The sequence below is a fragment of the Callospermophilus lateralis genome, chromosome 6, assembly GCF_048772815.1.
Source record: "Callospermophilus lateralis isolate mCalLat2 chromosome 6, mCalLat2.hap1, whole genome shotgun sequence".
Classification (NCBI taxonomy): Eukaryota; Metazoa; Chordata; class Mammalia; order Rodentia; family Sciuridae; genus Callospermophilus; species Callospermophilus lateralis.
In genome coordinates, this window is record NC_135310.1 from 76,582,330 (window position 1) to 76,597,182 (window position 14,853).

The 14,853-nt window shown below is 31.1% G+C and overlaps 1 protein-coding gene across 4 annotated transcripts in view; it reads left to right on the forward strand.

Annotated features, from left to right (window-relative positions):
• The window catches only part of Snx14 (sorting nexin 14), a 96,560-nt gene that overhangs the window by 20,878 nt on the left and 60,829 nt on the right, over positions 1 to 14,853 (forward strand). For all 4 annotated transcript variants that reach the window (XM_076858447.2, XM_076858449.2, XM_076858448.2 and 1 more), the window contains exons 5-12: positions 1,120 to 1,163; positions 3,190 to 3,277; positions 7,726 to 7,810; positions 12,095 to 12,251; positions 13,447 to 13,522; positions 14,362 to 14,406; positions 14,510 to 14,590; positions 14,687 to 14,801. In XM_076858447.2, the coding sequence (XP_076714562.1) occupies positions 1,120 to 1,163; positions 3,190 to 3,277; positions 7,726 to 7,810; positions 12,095 to 12,251; positions 13,447 to 13,522; positions 14,362 to 14,406; positions 14,510 to 14,590; positions 14,687 to 14,801 (691 nt within the window). The remainder of the gene's footprint in view (positions 1 to 1,119; positions 1,164 to 3,189; positions 3,278 to 7,725; positions 7,811 to 12,094; positions 12,252 to 13,446; positions 13,523 to 14,361; positions 14,407 to 14,509; positions 14,591 to 14,686; positions 14,802 to 14,853) is intronic.

Sequence of the window (14,853 nt, forward strand, 5' to 3'; positions counted from 1 at the left end):
GTCTGCTGCTGCAATATAAGGGATAAGAAGATGAGGACAGTGAGGCTGTAGAAGAGAACTATGTAGGATGTAAAATCAGTGGGATTTGGTCATTGGATGAGGGGGGAATAAAGAGGACCAAAGGTTAAACTAGAAACTTTTTCTAGTTTTCTCTCTGTATCTTATTCATTGTTATATCTTCATATCTATATATCTATATATATATCTATATTTTCTTTTCCTAGTGAATATGATTATACTTAGTTTTTGTAATAAAAAAATCCAAATTATCATTGTCTTAATATTCAAGTTATAGAATAAACAACTTTTGTTACTGCTGCCTAATGAGGTGTATGGTCTGATTTGGAAGGTATATTGGTAAGATATATTGTTTCATTCCCTTCCTGTTGCCTTTTTTAAAGTTACTGCTCATTTTTGTAACTCCTTATAAAAATTACAATATGTTGCTATTCCCTGATCCAAGAAATGGAAGGTTTAACATTTAGGGTTTGTTTTGTTTTGTTACTTTTTTACATTTAACTTATATGCTGATTTTAAACATATAGCTAAAATCTTTAAAAAGTTACCATATCTATGTAATTTATATTTGATTAAGAAATAGAACATAATGAGCTCTCTAAAACTCCCCTTCATGTTTCCTTCCAGTCACTTTTATCTTGTCAAAGCTAATCATGATACATATTTTTGACCCCTTATAGAAGTCTCAGCCACTTATTTCTTCATTTTATTTTGAGAATATCAACTTATAGAGAAAGTTAAGAATGCAAAAATCTAAGCTATTATTTTCCTTCTTTCCATAGAACATTTTTTTTTTGTTTAGTGAAGTATTGGAGTCAGTAACAATTTTATTTTATTTAATTTATGATACCAGGAAAAGAACCCAGGGTTCACTTGCATACTAGTCATTTTCCATCCCTGAGCTACAGTCTTTCTTTTATTTTTGGATTCTCATAACCTTGTAAGGCTGAAATGTGCAGTTTGTCATGAAAGTATAATATTACTGTCAATATTTGAGATAATTAAATTTGTTTTTGGTAATACATATATTACTAAGTTCTATATTTTGTTTTTCCATAATTAATTAATTTTATTTTTCTCTAAAAAATACTTTTTATGCAGGTTCTTGAGTTAGTGTTGGAAAACTTTGTTTATCCATGGTACAGGTATGTTCTCTCTATAAGATTTTTCTTCTTTAATACAGTGAATACCATCAAGTTAAGCATGCTAATGATGTATTTTCAGTGTAAGCTAAGATTCTTCAGTTTAGGCCAAATTTTTGTCATGGGGGGGGGCCGGCTGTATTATGTATAATACGATATTTAGCAGCATTTCTGACCTCTTCTCATTCCCTTTGCCTTCCTGACTATGAAAGATGTCTTCAGAGATTATCAAATATTACCTGTGGCATAGTTGGTCCTAGTTAAGAATCATTGATGTAGGAAATCAACTAATAATTTAAAGATAATAAAGGGAAAAAGCAAAAGCCTTTGACTGGCTGCTTTTATTTTTGGTGGTACTAGGCATTGAGCCCATAGGTGTTCTATCACTGAGTACGTCCCAGCTCTTTAAAAAAAAAAAATATATATATATATACATATACATACATACTGAGACCTGCTAGGGTCTCAGTAAGTTGCTGAGGCTAGCTAACTTGTGATCCTTTTGCCTCAGCCTCTCCTGAGTCAATGGGATTACAGGTGTGCACTACTGAGCCAGGCCTAGTCTGTTTTTTTTTTTTTGAAATATATGTGTATATATTTTTAGTTGTAGTTGGACACAATACCTTTATTTTGTTTATTTAGTTTTATGTGTTGCTGAGGATTGAACCCAAGGCCTTGCACCTGCTAGGCAAGCTCTCTAGCACACAACCGCAGCCCTAGTCTGTTTTAAGAAAAGAACTTGTAGAGTTTTTCATCACTTCAAAATGTAGTAATTTAATAACTTTGTACACAGTTTTCACATTTTAAATAATTATACCTGGGGTGGGGGGAGTCTATAATTTAGATGTTTCATTAAATTCAAAGTTAATTTCAGTAGATTCCCTAGAAAAATCAACCATGTTTTTTTTTTTTTTTCCCAAAATAAGAAAATTGTTTTTCTCTGTATCTTGCAGAACATAGAAAATATTCTAGATCTGGAAAAAAAAATATGTATAGTTTGAGAATCAGAGAGATACAACATATTCATTTAATGAATATACATTTCCTTAAATAAAACATGTTTAGCTACCTATTTGAACACATAAGCCTGTATGACTTATAATGTATAATGACATCTACATTAATTTTATATTGATTCAGTATATTTTGAATATTCTATTTTAAAAATGCTACTACTTGAGTTCATCTAGTATAACCATATTAAGAAAATTCTAATATGTAGGTCATACATCATATTTTCCTGAAAATTAATTTTTCCTGTATATTATGATTTCTTTTTTTAACATCGACTTGTGTCTTAAATATGGAGCTGGAATGTTTATCATTTAAAACAAAGCTGATGATGAAGCCTTTTATAAATTGAATCCTTTCTTGAAGATGCCCTTACTTCAACTCATCCCCTAATTAGGACTATTCAGATGTAAAATCTGGTTGTGTTTCTAATTGTTAAAGCATTGTATTTTCTCCATAGTGTAACTATTGATGTTGTAATATCTGCTTTCTGAGTAAAATAGAGGCATGGGTGCTACTATTGTCTTCCTATTCTGTTAAGGGACTTAACAGCACCATCTTCAAGTTTAGGATGTCACCATTATATATACCTTTCTTGCCTTTGATTAGGAAAATGCTGTAGTTCTTTTAGGGACCTCAAGACTTTTACACTTATATTATCATAAATATTTTACACTCAAATTTTTTTGTATCAAATTTCTTTGGTGATGTTTAGAAGATGATCTTAGTTATATATAAAAAAAGACTATGTACACATGTATGTCTGCAAGGAAATACATGCTACATTTTAGTTAATCTTGATTTTGTCATGGTATTAAAATTATGAGTGGTGTTTTATTTTTTATTTATTTCTTCTATTGTGCAATTGAATGCATTATTTGTAAATAAAAAGAAAAATAGCAAAAGTAAAAGGAAAAAAAAGAGGAAGGTTTTTTTTTTTTTTTTTTTCCTCAGTTTCAAGAAGGTAAAACTGCGTTTCTCTGAACTTCTGAATGTTTACTTTTCTCCTAAATTGAAGGGATGTGACGGATGATGAATCCTTTGTTGACGAACTGAGAATAACATTACGATTTTTTGCATCTGTTTTAATACGAAGAATTCACAAGGTATATATTTATAATGAAAAATTTGGGACTTGGGGACTTTATCATTATGAACAAGATTATTTTAAATCTTACTTTTACATTCTCTTATGCCATATATTAATTTTTCTTCACTTTTCATATTTTAGGTTAAAAAATTAATAAATCACTTTTAATCCACTGATCAGTTTTGCTTTAATGTTTGATTAACTTGGTTTGTGGAAATTAGAATGAAAAGTTAACTATAGGAAAAAAAATCATGTTTTAGTTAAATGAATTTATTGAATTATAGTAATCTATAATAATTTATTGATTATAATCTACCTTAAAAATCTTTTGAGCCATATTTTATATATGTTTGGGTCTTTGCCTATATGTATATATTTATAGTATATTGACTGTAGACACATACTTATCTACTACTGCTTTGTCAATTCAATAGGATTAAGCATATTAATAATGATTTAATATATACTTGTCATTAATTAATAAAATAGATTACTCTTATAAATATTTCTATATTCATTTGAGAAATGAGCAATACATTCAACCAGTTCACAGAAAAGAAATATAAAATAGCCAATGAACAACTGAAAATAGGTTGTCTCACATCAAATGTAAGTTGTTAGGAGGTACTATTTTTTTACCTATCAGACTGGGAAAGTTAAAAAAGGATGTAAAATCTAATAATGGTGATTGTGGGGAAAGAGCAAGTGTAAATCCAGATGGTATAATTTACATTTGAGGGTAGTTTGGTAATCTTAATTTTTAAAATACATATGTAGTACATATGTATGTGTGTGTGTGTGTGTGTGTGTGTGTGTGTGTGTATATATATATTTTATACTGGGAAGCTAACCCAGGGTTGCTTTACCACTGAGTTACATCCCCAGCCCTTTTTATTTTTTAATTGAGAAATGGTCTTACTAAGTTGCTTAAAATCTTGCTAAATTGCCTGTAATCTTTATTAAGACTTGGCGGTGGTCTGTAATCTCAGCAGCTTGGTGGCTGAAGTAGGAAGATCACAAATTTAAAGCCAGCTTTGGCAACTTGGTGAGGCCCTAAGCAACTTAGAAGATCATCTCTCAAAAAGGGATGGGGTTGTGACTCAGTGCTTAAGCACCCTGGGTTCAATCCCTAATATCCCTGCCCCCAACAAAAAAATGTGTATTCCCAAAGTCAATTCTGTTTTTATAATATGTTAAGGAAATAATCAAAGATATGTATAAAATATATATTCAAAGATTTATTTCATTATAATTTGTAATAAGGAAAATTGAAAAGAAAACCTAATACCCACTGATTGGATTATTCTTTTGGTATGTATAATATATACTAACTATAAGCCATGAAACATTGTTCTGTAGAATACTGCTAATTTACATGGGAAATATTTATCTTAAATAGTAAGTGGAAGAGCCTGGAAAGTAATTTATTTGGTATGTATTTAAGGACATATTTGTCCTTATTACTGTTAATACTTATTGTGGTTGTGGACTATTGCTGAATTTTGTTTTTTTCTCTGCACTTCTTTATGTTTGCCATTTTTTTTTTGCATTGAGCATTTATGGTTTTTGAAAAAAGTTGATAAACAATTTAGTAAGAAATATCAGATGTTGGGCTGAGGATGTGGCTCAAGCGGTAGCGTGCTCGCCTGGCATGCGCGGGGCGCTGGGTTCGATCCTCAGCACCACATAAAAAATAAAATAAAGATATTGTGTCCACCGAAAACTAAAAAATAAATATTAAAAAATTCTCTCTCTGTCTGTCTCTCTGTCTCTCTCTGTCTCTCTTAAAAAAAAGAAATATCAGATATTGATGATAGGCCATTTAAATTATAGCTTTTCTGAAAAAAATTAAAATATTTGTTCTCTTTACAATGAATTAGTTAATAGAAAATTCTGCTCTGTTGGACTTTGAGATAACGTATAGGATTCTTATAGCACCTCATACTTGAAGTGTGAGACGTATATATTTTATAATGGCTTTATTGAAATTATTTATATGTCATATAATTCACCCATTTAAAGTATATAGTTCAGGGACTTCTAGCATATTCATGTCACAGAGTTGTACAAACATAACCACAATCAATTTTAGAATATTTTTTATCACCTAGTAAGAGACTTTGTATTCTTTAGCCATAAATCCCAACACTTATCTCCTCAGCCACAGCCAACTACAATTTTACTTTTCTGTCTCAATGGATTTGTCTATTCTAGACATTTTATATAAATGGAATCATATAATATGTGGCCTTTTGTGGCTGGTTTCTTTCACTTAGCATAATAGTCTTATCCATGTTTTCATTCTTTTAAATATCTTTATTTAATTATATGTGGTGTTGAGGGTCGAGCCCAGGGCCTCGCACGTGATAGGTGAGCACTTTATCACTGAGCCAAACCAGCCCTCATGTTTTCATTTTTCATGTCCAAATAATATAGCACTGTATTTTGTTTATATGTGCTGTAATTTGTTTAGCCATTGTTCAGGCGATGGACATTGGATTATTTTGACCTTTTGGTATAGTGAACATGTGTGTACAAGGTGCCTTTTTATTTTTTGATAGATACCTGGTGTATATATTTGGGAGTATAATTGCCAGGTCAAATATTAACTCTGTTTCACACTTTTGAGATACTGCCATATTGTTTTCCAGAGTGGCTGTACCATTTACATTATTATTAGCTGTGTATAAATGTTTTGATTTCTCCACATCCGTCTAAGATTTGGTTCTCCTTTTTTTCCTACCAGTTCTAGTGACTGTGAGTGGTGTTTCATTGTGACTGAAATCTGTATTGAATTTCATTTGATATGTATTTCATTGCAGAAATATATACTCAGATACTTTGCCCATGTTTTGTCTTTTTGTTATTGAGTTGCAAAAGTTCTTTATATATTCTAGATATAAGTTCTTTATCAGATACCTGATTTGTCAATATTTTCTTCCATTCTCTGAATTATTGTGCTATGTATTCTTCTAATTTTATCAGCATCACTGTCTTGAGAGATGAATGGGTCACTACAATGTCAATTTCATGGAAAGTAATTATGTCAAAGTGTCAGAGGTAGTAAAAGGAAAAAAGAATTAGGCCTGGGTCACCTTACTACTACTATGTTCTATTTTTGACCAAATAAGGTCAATTGAAAGTGGATTGTGAAAACAAAGAATAATTTAAGCTTCATGGATTTTTTTAAATCAAAATTTAGTTAACAAATTATTATTTTGCCTTTTGAGTCTGACCTGCAGTTCTAAAATGGAACTTACAAATGAAAATCTTCACAAATATTCTGAGAGACAAGATTTTGTAAAATGTTTGAAAACTAAGATATCTTGTTTTTTTTTTTGATAAATATGAGAACACCATAATTTGTAATCATTGTGTACTAAGGGACTAAGATAAATGGAAGAGTAATGTTATTTTGCAATGAGGCCTAATACTAGCAAAAATATTCCCATTTATTGAACATGTTTGATCTTATGTAGTCAAAAGATATCTGTAAACTTCTCTGAGTTTTACCAGCCAATCACTAAAACTTGTGGGGTTTTGATCTTAGATTACCCCTGTGATTTTATTCCTTCCTTAACGTGAAATATTTCTTATACTTAAGGTGTTAAGTTTTATGGTGGAAGATAAGCCTATTGAAATCTAATAAATATTCTTTCTGGTGATTTCATTTCAAGTTTATTTTGTTATTTCAGTTTTTGCCTCTATTCGGTGTATACATATTGCCCTTAATCCTTCTCTAACCTATGATAATCACTTGGCATTTAGCCTTTACATTGAAAAAGGTTGGTGGAGAGAAAAGAAACTGAATACTGTTTTTCTAAGTAGGATTCTTTTATTTATCTTAAAACCAGGTTCATCTTGTAAGCTGAATGAAAAAATTCATTTTCAATTAACTTCTTAGTAAACAGAAATCTATAGCTTCAAGGGATGATAAGTTACTGGAGGTTTTTAAGACACATTTTAAACAAAGAACCTGTATAAAAATAAGCTAGGAATAAAGGTATTATTTTGTGGGAATATTTCCCTCTTTAGTCTATAAGTATTAAGATAAATTTTTAATGGTGTGATAAATAACTATTTCAGTTAGTATTAAATGCTTTTAAAGTATGTTTTTTGAAAAAGTCTGAATAATATGTATGGTTTTTGAATTTTTATTATAAGTGCACAATTAATAATTATAGTTATTTGATATAAAGTCTGATTCATGAATACAATGTGGAATAATTAAATCCAACTATTTGATATATCTATCACCTAAAATAGTTATTCTTTTTTGTGGTGAGAACATTTGAAATTTACTTTTAACAATTTTGAAATGTATAACGCTTATGAACTATAATAGAACTATAATGTCAAAAATATTCTCCCTAATGCCTCAAATTTTAAGATATGTTCCAGTATCTTGTTGCCATTTAGTGACAATTATTTTTAAAGTTTTATATTAATTTTGAATTTATCTAGGTGGATATTCCATCTATTATAACCAAGAAACTGTTAAAAGCAGCAATGAAGCATATAGAAGTGATAGTTAAAGCCAGACAGAAAGGTAATGTTTTCTACTTACTGTTTGAGTGATTTTGATTTTATATACCAACTTTCACCTGATATATTAAATGGTATTAATGGAAGTTAATTTAGATCATATCATTGGTGTATTTGCTCTTTGATATGAATAATTCTGTTATGAGAAACATGTCCAATTATATGTTTACAATTATTCTGTGTTCTTATAAATTTATAATAAGTAAACTAATTTCAGGGCTGGGAATATAGTTCAGTGGTGAATGCTTGCCTAATATATGTGAGGCCCTCGGTTTATCCCTGGCACTGCAAAAATACAAAAAATAAAAACACCCACCCCAAAAAACCCAAAACAACAAGAAAATATATATCTCTTCAATATACTTAAGAAAGGAATGATGATCTTCAGTATACTTAAAAAAGGAATGTGTGTAGAAGAGTTTGAGTACATATAACTTAATTGTTAAATTAAAAAAATTAACTTTTAAAATCATTGTCACATCACTGACAAAAACACACTGGAGGTAATATCTTTGTTGTAGCTATGTCATAAAGGTGATTTTACTATAGGAAGAAAAATAGGAAAACTATTTCTATAGTTTTGACATTACCATAATATTATATGATTGAAATTATACAGTATGTTTCATACTGGTTTCTTTCATTTAGTAATAGATGTTTAGGCTCATCTGTGTCTTTTTATGGCTTGATATCTCATTTCTTATTGTTATTAAATTATATTCTATTGTATGGATATACTATACTTTGTTTATTCCATTTACTTATTGAAAGGCATCTTGGTTGCTTCCGATTTTTTGACACTTATAAATAAAGCTGCTATAAATATTTATAAGTTTTTGTATGAGAAAAGTACTAATGTGGTGCTAGGGATTGATCCCACATAGTCTCACACATCCTGGGCAAGTACTCTATCATTGAGTTATACCCCTAGTTCATGAAATGCAATTTCAATATAGTTTTTTTTTATTAGTTACCCATGACAGTACAATGATCTTGACATATCATACATTTGAATCAAATGGAGGATAATTTCTTATTTTTCTGAGTGCACAGGTTATAGAATCACATTGGTTATACAGTCACGTATATCAACATAGTTTTAATTTTGTTCCAATGATCACCACTGACAAACCTCTAAACATCAGCCTGCAAGTACATGGAGCCACCTTTTTTAGCTTTAATTCATCAGTTTAATAAAATTCCCCAATTATTTTGCCTCTATAAAAGTGATGTTATATGTAGAGACAGATTAGTTTGAGTGAAAGTCTTTTTTTTTTTTGGTAATGGGGATTGAACCCAGGAGTGCTTACCCAAGAGTGAAACTCTTGTTGAATCTTTGGAAGAAAGGGGTTGGTGGTTTGCTACTGTTTATGTAAAAAAAATCATCCTCCCTAATAAAACTACTATAAAATGCAAATTTCTTGCATTAATCACATTGTAGTTAATAAAATCCATAGAATTAAAAGACTAGATAATTAGGAGGGATCTAATTTTATTCAGGTATTCTGGTATTCTACATGTAATGACAATGAACTAAACTTGGAAAAAAGGTTTTCAACTGCTTGATTTTTCATTTATTTTTTAAAAAAATATTTATTCTCAAGCTTTAGGTGGATACAATATTTTTATTTTACATTTATGTGGTGCTGAGTATCGAACCTGGTCCCTTGTGCTTGCTAGGTGAGCACTCTACCACTGAGCCACAATCCCAGCCCCATCATTTATTTTTTGAATTTGTTTTCAAAATTATGTATAATTTAGGAAATAAAAGATTCACCTCTTCATCTGTAGTCATCCTGTCCTTGATGTTCTTTGCTTAATCTGCCTCTTTTTTGGGGGAGGTGGGGGGGAAATCAAGGATTGAACTCAGGGGCACTTGACCATTAAGCCACATCCTCAGCCCTATTGTATTTTATTTAAAGACAGAGTTTCATTGAGTTGCTTAGTGCCTTGCTTTTTGCTGAGGCTGACTTTGAACTCTCGATTCTCTTGCTTCAGCCTCCTGAGCCTCTGGGATTACAGGTGTGCACACCATGTATGGCTTAATCTGCTTCTAGAGAAGGGGAATTACATAGAAGTTTTCTATCTATGAAAGTACTTCTATGATTTATACACACACACATACACACACACACACACACAGTAGAAGCATTGACTTAATGTAAATTAAGTAATGATTATGCAGAGGGATTATACTTCAGATTGTCTACCTGAAGATATTACTTGTCATGGGTTCTGGGGACTTTATAAAAAATATTTTGCTCTAGTTGTATTGGACACAAAACCTTTATTTTTTGTTTTTATGTAGTGCTGAGGAATGAACCCAGCACCCAGCACATGGTAGGCTGCGCTCTACCGCTGAGGCTCAACCCCAGCCCCAGTCCTTTCCTTTTATCAGCTGCAAATAGCCAACTGATGAGGCATTTGATATTGGTAATTACTATGTTTTGTATTCCAACATCTGTATTTTGCTTATATAATCCCATTAAGGTTTCCCCCTCTTTTTTAATTTTTTTAAATGTTTTGTCCAATCTCTTCAATTTCTCATTAAGTAGGTCTAAAATATTCTCACATCTGACAGATATTGAATAGATTACAGCCTAGTGATTAATTTATACAACATGTGTGAATACTTAATTATATCAAATATTAGAATTATGTATTCTACAAGATGACTTTTCAGTATTAAAAGTTAATGACTATTTGCTAATGCCCAAAGGACTTTTATCAATTGTTCAAAATTACATCAGGAAAGAAGTAGAGCTGGGATTTAGCACAGCTTAGTCTTCTGAATTTAAATCTATTCTTGTCATATAAATTTTTAGAAAATTCAACATGCCAAATTTATGGTGGGAAAAAGCTTAGCCAATAATTTAAAATGCATTTCTTCTATAGACTGTTCTTTGCCAGTTCTGCTTTAGTACCTCAGGTACAACAGATAGGGTGCATTTTTTTTTTTTTTGAGGTACTGGTTATTGAACCCAGGGGTACTCTACCACTGAGCTATACCCCCAGCCCTTTTTATTTTTTTATTTTGAGGCAGAGTCTCACCTCTTCCCTCAGTTTGCTGAATATCTGGCATTACAATATATATCAGATTTAGTGCCTGGCCTTTTAAAATTTTTTTTCTGTTAATATAACTTTTATAATCAGTTAATATTTACAAAGAAGTCTGTCTGTTCTGGATTTGTACCTTATACAGTTTTATACCTCTTGATTTCACATTCTGGCAAAAGGTTTAGAACTTATCCAGGTGTTTTAGTCAGCTTTTTCACTGATGTGACTAAAGGACCTGACCAGAATAACTATAGAGGAAGAGAATTTTATTTGGGGCCTCCCTCACACTTTTAAAGGTCTTAGTCCATAAAAGGTTGGCTCCATTCCTCAGGGCTCAAGGTGAGTCCGAACATCATGGTGGAAGAGTATGGCAGAGGAAAGCAGCTCACATGGTGATCAGATAGCAGAGAGAGACTTTTGCCACACCCCCAGTGAACCATTTCAGTTACTACTCAGTTAACCCCTATGGGGGGATAAATTCACTGATTGGGTTAAGTCTCTCACAACCCAATCATTTATCCTCTGAACATTCTTGCATTGTCTCACATGTGAGCTTTTGGGGGATACCTCACATCCAAACCATAACATCAGGGAAGCCAGTTTCTATAACAGATCTAAAGGTTATCTGGATGAAATTAGTGTAAAAACAGGTACAATAAAATTTTGATTAATTCTGTTTCTGTAGAAGCTGAACATAATCTACCTTTTGATTACACACACAGGTTTTTGTTGCTTTTTCTACTTTAAAAAATCATTTGCTATTTTTATATCATGATTTTTAGATTCATGTTTGGGGAAAAGGACCATTATCAGTTTATTAAAAAAATAAGCAAATTTTCAACAATGAAGAATTTCTCTCTTTATATTCATTCATTTTCTTTCTTTCTTTTCTTTTTTTTTTCGTATTGGGTTGTTTTACCACTACATTCCCAGCCCTTTTTACTTTTTACTTTTATTTATTTGATTATTTTTATTTTTGAGATAGACTCTTGCTAAGTTATTGAGGCTGACCTCAAACGTATGGTCCTCCTACCTCAATCTCTTTAGTTGCTGGGATTATAGACTTTGCGCCACCATGCCCAACTATATTTATTTTCTGAAAAATTTCCCTATGGAATAAATATTGAAAAGAGAGCAAGGTCTAGAAAAGGGATGATTAGGTCAAAATGGCTGAAGTTACTTAATATTGCTTAACTTGTTTTCAATATTTATTTTTTATTTTTGTTTATAGTAAAAAATACAGAATTTTTACAGCAAGCTGCTTTAGAAGAATATGGTCCCGAGCTTCATGTGGCTTTGAGAAGCCGAAGAGATGAATTACATTATTTAAGGAAACTTACTGAATTACTTTTTCCCTATATTTTGCCTCCTAAAGCAACAGACTGCAGGTATAAATAGACTAGAAAATATCATAGAAGTACTTATATACCATGCTATATGTATATTGCTGTTCTTGATTATATAAGAGTTCACTAAATCTTGGTATTAATTTATGATTTCAATAGTTTTTCATTTGAAGAAAATAATTTATTACATCTTAGGTGTTGCTTAGAATTTTTTCTTAAAAATGGATCTGGATCTTGGAAATCAAAGATATATAAAGAATTAATTTTCTTTTTTGAGGTCATTATATTTTATTTTCTTGGTGTTCCTCTTTAAAGACATGTTCATTATGATTCTTGTAGGCAGAAACATTTTTGACAAATTATACAGACAAGTTTGGGTTTTAAGATATCCAACTCAGAATAATGCTGAAAGGTCAACAAATCCATTCTCTCTTATTCTAATAGAAGTACCTTTAGATTGTTCCATAAGTTACCTGGTTACTGTTACCCTAATAGTTCTTAGAAGAGAAATCATGGCTTATTTTACTGATGTACTTTAAATATTAACCTTGTTTTTGAAAGCATTTTGTTTTAATATTTTTTGTTGTTTTGTTTTAATATTTTAATGAAGATATCTTTAGCTAGGTACATTGGTGTGTGCCTTAAATCCTTTGTTACTTGGGAGGCTGAGGCAGGAGGACTTCAGATATGAGGCCAGCCTCAGCAAATTAGTGAAACCTCATCTCAAAAGACAAAAATATATCAAATTCAATATCATAATTACAAAGTAATTATACTATTAAACATTTTAGTCTTAAACATTAGTTTAAAATGCAGACTACAATTCAGAAGTCTTGGATGGGACCTGAGATTCTGTTTTTCCAACAAACACCCAAATGTTACTCATGCTACTGGATTCAGAACTGGACTTGGGAGTCCTAACTTTAGCTAAAACAGACTGTTATTTCAGAGAGGAAAAAAATATTCTCTAATATGAGGGACATTAGAAAATAGTTCCTTCCATAAAAATACTTAAAATGTATTTTAAGTCTGTTTTAGCTAAGTTAGGACTCCCAAGTCCAGTTCTGAATCCAGTAGCATGAGTAATATTAGGGTGTTTGTTGGAAAAACAGAATCTCAGGTCCCATTCAAGACTTCTGAATTGTAGTCTGCATTTTAACAAAATCTTTAGGTAGGTAGTATGCATTTGCAAATTAAGAACTATTGTAAATAATTAAATGTTTATTTCTTTTCCCAGGTCCCTGACCTTACTTATAAGAGAGATCCTGTCTGGTTCTGTGTTCCTTCCTTCTTTGGATTTTCTAGCTGATCCAGTAAGAAATTTTTAAAAAATTCTTTCAATTATAAAATATACTTAACATAAAACTCATTGTCTTAAACATTTTTATGTATACAATTTGGTGGTATTAGATATATTCATTTTTAAAATAACTTTATTTACGTGTTTATATATATGTGTGCCGCTGAGGATTGAACCCAGTGTCTCACATGTGCTAGGCAAGAGCTCTACCACTGAGCCACAACCCCAGCCTGAGATAATTTCATTTTTTTATGCAACCATCACTATCATCCATCTCTAGAACTTTTTGTTTTGAAAAACCAAAACTATGGCCAATAATTTCTCATTCCTTCCATCAGCCCCTGGCAACCACTACTCTGTCTATAAATTAGACTACTCTAGGTACTTTATATAAGTGGAATCATAGTGTTCCCTTATGTTGTTGTCTTATTTCACTTAACATAATGTCCTCAAGCTTCTTTCATGTTGCAGCATGTGTTAGAATTTTTTTTTCATTTCCAACACTGAGTAATAGTCTATTTTAGGTATGTATCACATTTTGCTTATATGTTTATCCATTGATGGACAATTGGATGACTCCCATCTTTGATCTAGCAGGATTTTGAAGAAATGGGAATAATAAACATTTCAGCTACCAAAATTAGATTTTCTCTGCCCATTTTCACTAAGGTTAAGAACTTGCATTATGGAGTTTAAAAATGTCTCTGTTTAATAAATAAATGCAGATGCTTAGCCACTGCTCCATTTGTTTTGTTATTTTTCTAGAAAATTATATAATACCAAAATCCTGAGAATTCTGGGCAGGATACAATAATGGAATTACTTTGACTTATGTTTATTATTTTTTACTAGGATACTGTGAATCATTTGCTTATAATCTTCATAGATGACACCCCAGTGAGTATTGAACATATTAGAAAACTCCTCAGATTCACCAGTTTTTGATTCTGAATTTCAAATCACGTGTCAATTTTACTAAGTTAATTCTTTTTCTTCAAAGCCTGAAAAAGCAACAGAACCAGCTTCCCCTTTGGTTCCATTCTTGCAGAAATTTGCAGAACCTAGAAATAAAAAACCATCAGTGAGTATTTTCTGCAATAAAATTATATTTGCTAACAGCCAATTTTAGAACACTTTATATAGCTTTAACTTACTCTTCCTCCTATATTGTATCAAGGTGCTGAAGTTAGAATTGAAGCAAATCAGGGAGCAACAAGATCTTTTATTTCGTTTTATGAACTTTCTGAAACAAGAAGGAGCCGTGCATGTGTTGCAGTTTTGTCTGACTGTTGGTAAGGCAAATACTTGTGTATTTTGCTAGTCTTTTTAGAACTTTTTAATGTA